The sequence below is a fragment of the Cricetulus griseus genome, assembly GCF_003668045.3.
Source record: "Cricetulus griseus strain 17A/GY chromosome 1 unlocalized genomic scaffold, alternate assembly CriGri-PICRH-1.0 chr1_1, whole genome shotgun sequence".
Taxonomy (NCBI): Eukaryota; Metazoa; Chordata; class Mammalia; order Rodentia; family Cricetidae; genus Cricetulus; species Cricetulus griseus.
Genome location: NW_023276807.1, coordinates 11,633,796 through 11,644,268, shown reverse-complemented (window position 1 = coordinate 11,644,268; position 10,473 = coordinate 11,633,796). Strand labels below are relative to the sequence as shown.

The 10,473-nt window shown below is 56.1% G+C and overlaps 1 protein-coding gene across 3 annotated transcripts; it reads right to left on the bottom strand.

Moving 5' to 3' along the window:
* Nucleotides 1-1,150: 1,150 nt before the first annotated feature.
* Sema4c (semaphorin 4C) lies at nucleotides 1,151-10,446 on the bottom strand. Of its 3 annotated transcripts, none has more exons than XM_027386856.2 (15): nucleotides 10,310-10,446; nucleotides 8,218-8,366; nucleotides 6,560-6,708; nucleotides 6,224-6,286; nucleotides 5,999-6,097; nucleotides 5,752-5,848; nucleotides 5,504-5,620; nucleotides 5,260-5,411; nucleotides 5,000-5,175; nucleotides 4,531-4,675; nucleotides 4,209-4,431; nucleotides 4,003-4,115; nucleotides 2,897-3,057; nucleotides 2,736-2,806; nucleotides 1,151-2,588 (listed from the first exon to the last, which is right to left on the bottom strand). In XM_027386856.2, exons 2-15 carry the CDS (start codon nucleotides 8,324-8,326, stop codon nucleotides 1,759-1,761), a joined length of 2,505 nt encoding a protein of 834 aa, XP_027242657.1. In that variant the 5' UTR covers nucleotides 8,327-8,366; nucleotides 10,310-10,446; the 3' UTR covers nucleotides 1,151-1,758. The 3 variants fall into 3 exon arrangements, with proteins under 3 accessions (XP_027242657.1, XP_027242658.1, XP_027242656.1); XM_027386857.2 differs by having other exon boundaries at nucleotides 8,218-8,363; nucleotides 10,310-10,441; XM_027386855.2 differs by lacking the exon at nucleotides 10,310-10,446 and adding an exon at nucleotides 8,504-9,409.
* Between the last annotated feature and the right edge of the window lie 27 nt (nucleotides 10,447-10,473).

Sequence of the window (10,473 nt, the reverse complement as noted above, 5' to 3'; positions counted from 1 at the left end):
TCTGAGCTAAGGGGGACACACTCAAACATAGTCCAGCCTTCTGACCCACACTCAGGGAAACCAGGACAGCAGCCTGCTCAAGCTGCAACCAAGTGTATGGGGGATGGCGGGGAGAGCGGGGGTGGGTGGGGTGGGTGGGGTGGGTGGCGGGGGAGGGCTCACTATTGTGGTCTCTGACCCTATGCACGGGTTAGATTTATCTAAACCAGTCGTGTCCAAATTGCAGCCAACAACAGCATCGAATTCAGCACAAAACATCTTAAAACGTCATTTTTTTCCCCATTTTCTTTTTGAAATTCGTTTGCCGGGCAACTCCCATCAAGAGCACTCAAAAATGAATCCAGGCTGGGCCTGTTGTTTTTCCCAGTAACATCTGGGCCTATACTACTCCCTCTCTAGAATCGGGGCCTGGAACTCACTGGGTGGCAGTGGGGGACTATCTTTCCCTACACAGAAGGGACAGAAAGCTACAAGTAGCTCCTCCTTCCATTGAGCTTGTCCTGAGCACCATCTTTATAAAAACACTGTCCACACAACCGAGAAGTTTTGAGGATTCATTTTTGAGTGCTCTTGATGGGAGTTGCTCACTCTTCCTGGAGTTCTGGGAAGACAAACCCCTTCTCCTCCACTTTCCCCAAAGAGTTGACTTTTCCCCGTGGCACCAGGCCAAGTCTGGCTCCCAAGAGGACTTTTTAGCCTTGGTCTGGTTCCCAGTCCCATAGGCACCACTGTGGGAAAACGCTTGAGTCTCAGCTGGTGCCTCCAGGGAGGGGGCACAGACAGGCATTAAGACCATGAATGGGCCCAGCCCAAAAGATGGTTGGTTCCCTCTGGATAGATAGGTTTTAGTCAAAACTTCTGCACACCAGAGTTAAGTTTCATTTTCTCCATTTTATTTGTCAATATAAAAATACTCAAATATTTACAACAAATAAATATGTGGGGAACACAATAAGTTACACTGTTAGGAGCCCTTTTCCTAGAGCTGGGAGAGGATATGCCAGTATCCACAGCAAGCCCACCTTCTCCCTCCCCCCCCAACAACCTTTCCCAGCCCTGTCGGGAGAGCACAAGTATAAAATACCACTGAACCCAGAGGCCAAGTGGGAGGCCCTGCCCACCCTTCCCCCTGAAGCAGGAGGCTCCATCTCCCTCCCCCCCACCCTGAAAACATTCACAGCCCTAGGAGCAGGACTAGGCCCACCCCTGAGTCCTGCGCTCCCCCCAAAGGGGTACAACACCCTGTCCATCCCATCCCCATATGTACATCACTGTCCCAAGCTCGGGACAGGTGGGGGTAGGAGAGGCAGAGTGGCATGACCCCCTTCCCCTTCATAGCTCCAAAGACTCACCAGGAGGAACCCAGGCCAAGGGAAGACTTGACAGAGACACACCTCCTTACATACACACACACACACACACACACACACACACACATCCATACATAAATGCACCAACACATATATACACAAACACCCACATCTTGAAACTTCTGCCTTGCAAAGTTTTGGCTGCTGGCGTCCCACGTGTCTGAAATTCACAGAGGAAGGCGTGCCTCCTGTGAGGCTGATGCCCTGGTGAGCCAAGTGGCAGTGCCCACGCTGAGCAGGTCCTCATGGCTGGGCAAATGCTGGGCAGTGTCTGTCCCAGGCAGAGCAAGTGCCCCTGCCATGTCCCTGAGGTAGCTGGTGCCTGTGCAAAAGGAAGAGTGCACCTCCCACGAAACCCCCCGCCAATGAGGTGGGTGGGGGGTTTCCCTCATACTGAGGACTCCTCTGGGTTAGAGTCAGGCAGTGGCTGCCGCTGCTGTAGTTTGCGTCGCAGTTCATCCGCGAGCTCAGGAAGTGGGTGCCCAAGTCCTTCTCGGTCCTCCCCTCCCAGTTGTAAGCGTACATAACCATTAGCGTTTGAGTTCCGACCACCCCCTAGGTGAAGCCGAGTCGGAGAAGGCAGGGGCTGGCCAGGTATGCCAGGAGGCGGAGAAGGGGGACCGCCCCCAGGCTGGCACCGGGCATGACCAGGCACAATCTTGAGAGACCCATCTGAATAGTAGTAGCCAACGGGATCCCAGAGTTTCTCATCTGTTTCAGGGCCAGGACGAAAGGGGGGACTGGTTGTTTCCTTGGGCAGTTCTAAGGGGTACACCAATGTCCTCTCAGCTGCCTTGGCACCTTTTTCTAGCTGTTCCCGAAGTCGCCGTCGAAGTGACAAAACCAGCAGCAGCAACACCAGGCACACGGCCCCCAGAGCCACCACAGCTAGCCATACAAGCCCCAGGTTTTCCAAGGGAGCCCGGGCCTCCAGGGTCACCGATGGGCCAGCCACGACAGTAACACGGTAGCTTTCTGCAGGTAGCCTTGTCCCCTGCTCCTCCAAGTAGCATCGATAGAGCCCAGCGTGGCGGGGCTGGGCAGCCATCACTACCAGCACCTGCAGTCCTGGGTCATAAAGGAAGGAGCCAGGTTGTTCTGCAGGCAGGTCCTGGTTTTTGAAGGTCCAGTGAGCACGGGCCAAATTGGATGAGAGGTGGCAGGGCAGAACCAGGTCTGTGCCTGCTACTACTGTGATGTTCTTGGAAGTAGGTCTGACTGTAGAGGCGAAAATGAGAGAACAGTATTAACATAGGAAACCCAGAGCCAACAGCAGGAGGAGATGCACCAACTCTGGCTGTGATGGGGGGCCCATCCCCAAAATGAAGAAATGACAATAACAACAACAACAACAAAACAGCTCACCTTTCTTAATGCCATACTGGTTACACAACTTTGAGGTGTCCAAGTTTGTCACTTGTTGGACCAGAAGGGATCTGTAGGGAAATGAGAGGACATCGGCAGTGCTACTCTAAACCACTTTGCCTCCCCTCCTGGCCCTGGCACTCACAGATTACCAGACTCACCCTGAGTGATCACCGAAGGTGGCCACACAGCGGCTGGTATTGACATTCCAGGCACAGTAGGGGTCCCGGGCAAGGACACAGTCTGCACAGAGGTGGTACTTTGTACAGTCAGCCAGGGGCAACTGGACCAGCTGAGAGTGGGAGCCAGCAAAAAGCATCTTCTGCAGAAAAATCAGGCAAAGGGTTAGCCTTTGAGAGGGACAGGCGCAGAGAGTGGTAGCTGGGATTTGTACAGGGAGAGTGAGCACACTAGGTACCAAAGGAGGAAGAAGGCAGAAGAAAAGTCCAGGCCGGAGGAACAAATGTGATGAGGGCTTAGCCAACCCAATCCTAATCACTTTAATAGACATGACCCCATTAGACAAGGGCAGCAGACTGTGAGGCTGAGGTGTAAGCACACTTGCTCACACACAGTTCAGGGAACTGTGTTTTCCTCCTGCCCGAGGAGCCAGCACAATAACAAGGGTACCCCTCTAAGATGTTTTCCACTGTGTGAATGGTGACTGCCAATCTGTGTGTTTGCTCCACCCCACACTTTTCCTTGCTGCCATTTCATTATTCAAAGATTGGAGAACAACAACTTTGAGTCATGATAACTGCTAAAAGGCAAACAAATCAAAGTCCAGAGGGTACTGTGGATATGCCAGTTTTGTATGAAGGTAAAAAAAAAAAAAGCAAATGCTTCAAGGAAATGATCCAGGAAATTGAGGGCCTGACAGAGACCCACTGGGAACTAGAAGAAAACTGATGTCCCTGATGCATGGGTACCAAAAACATCTTGGAGTCTGGGAGGTCTGGTCAATGACTGAGAAGAGGTTACAGGCAAAGCCCCAGACCCACTTGGAAGGGCCTGAAGAAAACATCAGTGCATTTGCCAAGGCTGGATTCTGGGAATGGGGGCCCCACAGGGACTGGCTCCATATAAGAACTCTTGGAGGGCAGGTTCCGGTGTGTTAGTGCTCTTACTCCCTGGAACTCACAAGCGCTAAGTGAGGAGTCCTGAGCTGGCCAATCACATGAGCCCGATTAGGGAAGCAGAAAGACTGGGTGTGAGATGGATGGTGATGCAGAGGGCAGTGGGGAATCTGTGTGGTTCATCCTACTACCTGGCTCTGAGACAGCACCAGACTTCCCACTGGCTCCTGGTCAAACACCTGCAGTTCCTCTATCACATGGATCCAGGGCCCCAGGTTCACAGCCTTCAGCAGCCAGCCATCTCCTGGAGAGGTGATGAGGAGGGGTGTGTTAATGATGAGGCCTCAGGCCTGGGGCACCCCCAGGCTCCCAGCCTTGGCACACCCAAAGAGCCTACCTGTACCAATGAACAGCACTGTATAAGTGGCACCATCGAGCCCTGTGACCCTGTCGGCTGCCATGTGTGTGAAGTTAGTGTTCTTCTTCACAAGCAGGGGGCGGCCCCACCGAGGCTGCACCTGATCCTCCATCAGGGGGTGCTTTTTGATGAAGTTGAGGATGTTGTCAGGCAGCTCCAGAGAACTGGTGTAGCCGTTGTGGCGGTGCCAATTGTTGATGCACTGTGTGGGGGGAGGGATATGGGAAGAGAGCCATCAGCTGGGTGAATGAATGGGTCTTGGAGCTGACGTTGGGAACACAGCCCCATGCGGAAGACTCACCGAACCGGGCCGAGGGCTGGGTACTGGGTCAGTATAGCGGGCCCATTTCTGGGCTTGCTCACTGTATTCTTTGTAGGGACCCTCGAACACCTGCTGGATCTGTTCCAACTGGTACTCACAGACTGCTGACAGGTCCATATCACCCCTGGTACAGCAAAGGAAGGACCTTGAATGTCGGGTCTGGTGCCTACTTGCCCGCACCACACCCCAGCTCCAGAGGAAGCACTAAGAAGGCAGGGCTCGAGATGGAGCAGTCATGGCCATGAGGTGGCTCTGAGGTAACACCTGAGGCAGTTTCTGCTCCTCTCCCCCACAGAGCTTTAAAAAGAGCAAGCCAGAGTGATCTTGGCTGCCAGGCACTGACCAGCTGGACTTCCTCCAGAGACCTGTGCAGGCCCTCACACCCACACACCATCTCCGACCTGACCACCTGCTCCTCCCTACCCCCAACAACGCCAGAGCTACTTACCACCGTGCTTGAAAAACCCCAAAGAAGGTGGTGTTTTGCCAAGAGGCACCCAGCAGGGTGTGCACTGACCGAAGCTGGTTGAAGTAGACCTTCCAGTCAGGGGCTGCGCACGCCAACTGTGCTTTTAGGAAAGTTGTCCACTTCTTCTGTAGGGTCCGTGCGCCCCCCATGTCGCCCTGGCAGATGGCAAGGAGACATGGCTGGTCAGCCCCTGCCAAGCCTTCAGGGCTCCCACTGCCCACCACTGCGGAACTTGGTACCTTACAGACGCGAGCCACACGAGCCACCACCTGCTCAGCATAGCAGTCATACTCGACCGCCCGCTCACTGAAGAAGAAGTAGACCTTGTCATCGTCCCCCGTGAAGCTCCCCACACTCTCAGGGACATAGGCAGAGCCTACAAAGTGGGGTTCTGGGGCAAAGTAAGGAAGGTCAGTGGCAGGGTGCCAGGGCCTTTGAAGGCCCTTCCACTCTCGGCTTCCCCAATCCCACTCCATGACTCACCATTCAGCCAAAACGCCAGGTACTCTGTTTTGACGGGGTGGTGGGGGCCCATGTTTCGCAGGATAATAGGCTCTGTACCCAGGAAGTTGTTGAGTGTGGCTGAGAACATCTCACCGTCTAGAAGAGACAAATGGCAGGTCAACTAAGCCAGAAAAGTAAGGTACGGATGTACTCTGGAGACAAGTATCCGGAATGTGACTAAAGTCCCATGAGGTTTACCCTGTCTGTACTGAAGGGTAGCCACTCACCCACAAGGAGTCCAGTGTGGCCCTTAGCTGGGTCATAGGGGCATTTACCCTTCCCATCCTCAAGTTCTTCACGCTTCAATTTGAAACTGAGCTTGTTCTAGGGGCAGGAAGACATGGAAGACAGGCATTAATATGGGGGCCCTGCTCGGCCTGAAAAATCCTGGTCTCGAGAGTCCAAGGAAGGAAGTCACAGAAATTAGGGGCAGGTGGGTAAGGGACACACCCAAAGAGGGAGGGTAACACTCACGATGTAGGTGCACTTGGGCTGGAAGGCATAGGTACCACAGACGTACAGGTGGGAGGTATTGTATGGCTGAAGGAAGCAGATGAAGTTGAAGCACTCGGTCTTCAGAGAGAAAGGTATACAAGTTAGTGAGCACTGAGAATCAGAGACGCAGGATCACCAGGGTCCAGAGGCCAGGGAGGCGAACATGCCACAGAGGTCTGGCAGGGGAAGTGCCCTGACACCCACCTGGTTGCTCTTCCCTTTCCGGGTACACTCAATCTTCTTCTCAGTCGGGGCCCTCCAGGTGATCTGAGGATGGGAAATGACATATCAGCCATGTCACAGGCATGTGTTAAGTATGTGCCGCAAACACAGCTTGAGCTATATACCACAGGTGACACACCTGGTCCCCATTCTGACACAAGCCCGAAATTATCCCTCCTGGCAGAACCCAAAGGGATTAGAGAGCAATCACTAATCCTGACACCAAGAGCGACCTCTGGGCTGAGTGAGGGACAGGCCACACCGCCCCCAGTCCTTTTCCTTTCCCCTCTGTGTGCCTCCCACTGCCCCACCTCTCACCGCTCCTCGCAGGTCCAGAGCCTCTATGCTGAAGGAAAACAGCGCCTCTCGAGCCCCCACATATAAAAGCCCAGAGTGCTCTCTCAGGGTCAAGGTCAGGAAGTCCTGGACGCCCGGCAGGGAGAACCGCCTCACTACTGTGGCCAGCTCTGCAGAAACAGGGACAAGAACAAGGCGGGGATGAGCAAGGAGTGAATGGCAGCCCCGACATCAATCTTCCTTTGTCCAAGAGTCCCCCAGGCCTCATCACCACAGTTCTCCACAGAAGCTAGCAACACACATACAGAAGACAGCCAAACCCCTACTGGCCATAAAGGACTTTTTCTGAATAGACTTTGGCTCAACAGCTCCACCCTACCCAGGCTTCCAAAGCCCCTCTTCAGCCTGGGAGGAGGCAATCTGGGCTGGTAAAGGGGAAGGAAGGATATCACAGCCAAAGCTCCCGGCCACAGGAAGCCATCTGACTGATGGCTCTCACTCAGGGTCAGCGGTACCTCAGGCACTGAGCAGGGCACTTCCCCCTACCCTGGCATCCTCAGCTGTCATTTCCTCCTTTGCTCTCCTACTTGCAGACCACATTAGGGTCCAGCCAGACCCTGGTGGCAGATCCAATGGGGCAGGAAGCAAAGAACAGTTGTGAGCATTCCTTGTCTAAGAAGCCATTCACACCAGCAGGTGCCCGTCCAGGCTTCCAGAGATGAGAGCACAGGTGGGTATGGGACTGGCAAGGTGGCATTGTGGGGAAGGAGGAAGAAGTTAGGACCAGGAAGGCAAAGGAACCAGAGACTCAGAGATCAGAGATGGTGTTGAAGCCTGAGATGCTGTGCTGTCATTCAGCACATGGAGGGCATACACATAGTCATGTGATCTGTCAGAGGCTCATATTCCTGGCCACCTGGCCACAAGGTCAACATGTAAACCAGCCTCAGTCTTTGGAGGCAATGACCAGCCAGAGCTGGGTCGCCATGGGAGGGGCTTCATTAGCAGCTGAGTGCAGCCTGTGGGAGGTGAGCTCATCCCATGTCCCAAGAGCCCATAGACGGTACAAACACCTGACATCACCTCTTCATACAGGTGTGTGTGCAAAGGAGCACTGTCTGTTCAGCTCTGCCTCCTCCCCCGTTAAGCACAAGCAGGTATATACATCCACCTAGAACCACCAGACAGCTCCAGTGTTGGGGTCACAGGGGAGAACCATTAAGTGAATTAAGGGGCTTCTAGGGACAGACAGCTAGAGAGACTGGAGATGGGATTAGGCTTACACTTGCCCTGGGGTTCAGGTTTCTTTCTCTAGGCTTCCAAGTACTAGTGACAATTCAAGTGAGGAACAGGGAGGGTGACTCAAAAACTAGCTCCCTTGCACACCAAGACAGTCAAGTGTGGGTAGGTGGTGGGGGGTAGGGGGTGGTAAGAGACTGCACAGTTATCCCAGTGTCAGATGGGGGCAAATCCCAGGTCCCGACCTGCACTACCAGTTCTAGGTCCCTGGGGCCACTCACATTTCTTAGAAAGCCACAACCACACATATCAGTACAAAGGTGCATGCTTGGGGGTAATTCCTCAGCAGCTGCTCCCTCCTTCAAGCAAGCATCCCCTGCTTCACCCAGCATCCATTCCTGCCTCCCTCTGGCCCTGCCTCCCATGCTTCGGGCACTCACCCCCAGAAGATACTGTCTTCCGGGGCGCAAGGTTCCACCACACCTCAGCCCCAATGCCCAGGCCCCACAGCCCTGCTGCCATCAGCCAGACAGCCCAATGTGGGGCCATGGCAAACACCCAGGCTCTAAACTTCAGTCCAGCAGTCCTGCTGAAGGAAAAGAAACTGGTCAGCATCACAGACCGGAAGGAGGCCCGCACCAAGAGACCGGCAGCACGGGGCACACACTTGAACACAACTCCCCCGGAGCTCCTGGATCTCCCCTGCTCCCCTTTTTTTGAGCAGACCTAGTTTCTGCAACTGGCCTCTGCCCCCCAGGGGCCCCGGGGGTCTCCCAGAGGAGCAAAGACAGGAGCTGAGTCAGCAAGCAGTAGGCGTGGGCAGTCATCAAAGAGCCTTCTATGGCCTCCAGGCCATCCCTACTCCCTCTCTTCAACAGGGAGTTGTGTAGAAAAAATAAAAAAGGGACTCCTCTCCTTTCCTGCCTTCAGGTTTAAAAGGTTTTAGAATAATCTTAAGAAAGAGGACCTGCTACCTGGGCTCCGGCCAGCCCCAAGACCTAATTTGGGGAGGCATACCCCTTATTCGGCAGAGGCAAGCAGGCGGTAGAGCAAAGACCCCCAATGGGGGACTTGGTGCAGCAAGCTACGTGCAAGAGTTCCCGGCCCCAGCCTGTCCCCTCCCCCAGCGCAGACAATAGCCGGGCAGAGCCCAAACCCGGTTCCACATCAGCAGGGCTGGAGTAGGAGTGGGGCCGGGAACCAAAAGGGCCCAGCTTCCCGAGGCCCCTTTGTTGCCCAAGAGAGAGGCAGGAAGTGGGTGGGATGGGCGTGGAAACGACCAGGGCCAGTCCTGTTCTTCCAACAGCCTTCGGCGAGGCACTGACTCTCCATCAGAGAGACGGTGGGGCAACGAGTAGGCTCCGGGCGTATGGGGATCTCCTCACCGCGGCGGGAGCCGGGTCGTGGAAGGAAGTGAAATGGGTTTGGGAGGCCAAAGGGGTTTCTCCTGGAGCACATGGTATGCCCAAGAATGGCCCTCGAGGGGCTGCGTTCCCCTGGCTCTGACAAACGTTCTTAACTCGGAGATTGCCCCCCGGGGACCCTGGACAAGGCACTAGGCCAGAGGGGCTGATTTCCACTAATCCAAACGTTCGGGGACGAGAACAGAGATGCAAAATCTTGGGATTTCACCCCAAAACAAAGGTTCCAAGCCAAGACCCGGTCCAGGTCTTCCTACCGTGGGCTCTCCCCTCCCCCAGCTCCGGGGATTTGAATGCAAACAAAGCGGCGGCACTGGGAGCGTGGCAAAACCTGGCTTGCGGACGCCCCCTGTCGGCCCAGGACCCCTGCGCGGGAAGGCGGGGGGCGGGGGGCTGCCTTTCCCGGGGCAGTCCCCCTGACACACCCTCAGCTTCCCCTCTACCAATTACCCTACGCTGGGGTCAGAATCCGGTGGCAAGCTCCGAGAATCGGCCCGCGTACCGTGACCCAACCCCCAGCTCTTTCCAAGGCAAGGGACACAGACAGCCAGGGGATGGAGGGCTGCAGGACCAGGATTGCGCCCCACACTTGCACACCCGGAGCATCCGATCGCGGATCGCGGCGCTCCAGCGCGGGACCGGGCGGCAGAGCTCCAAGGAGTGGGCTGGTTCTCAGTGCTAGCCCGCCTCCCCAGCAGAACGGGAGGGCGGGGGGCCGCACTAGGGAAATCCGATCCCACAACATCGGCCACGGTCCAAGCCCGCCCCGAACTTTCCGTCGAGGCGGGGGAACCGGAGCAGTTCGCGAACCTGGCACAAATCCGGACCGCGCGCCGGACAGCCCGAGGGTCTCCCACCGTTCCTAGCTCCACACCCTAAGGCACCCGCCACTCCGGCCACTGGAGCTCTGCAGACATTGCTTGCCTGGCTGCTGATCGTCCGCTGGGCAGCCCGCGGAGGGCTTGAGGGGGACCCAGATCGGACAGCTGTCTGCGCTGCCGCCCCGTCCTGCACCCCCAGACGCTGTCCCCTCGTGCGCACGCCAGCCCCTATCCGAGTCAAGGGGACAAAGCGGCAGCTCCGGGGGCCCCAGGGCTCCGGCCTCACTCACCTCTTCCGTGCAGCTCCAATCCCTGGGCGCCGCCCTCGCGTTCGGCTCTGGCCACGCTCCTCCGCTACCCCCGCGCCGCTCTAGCCCGCGTGCGCCCGCCAGCACGCCTAGGCTGTCCGGCGCCACCACCCCTCAGCCCCAGCCACCGCTCTGGGCGCCCCTGA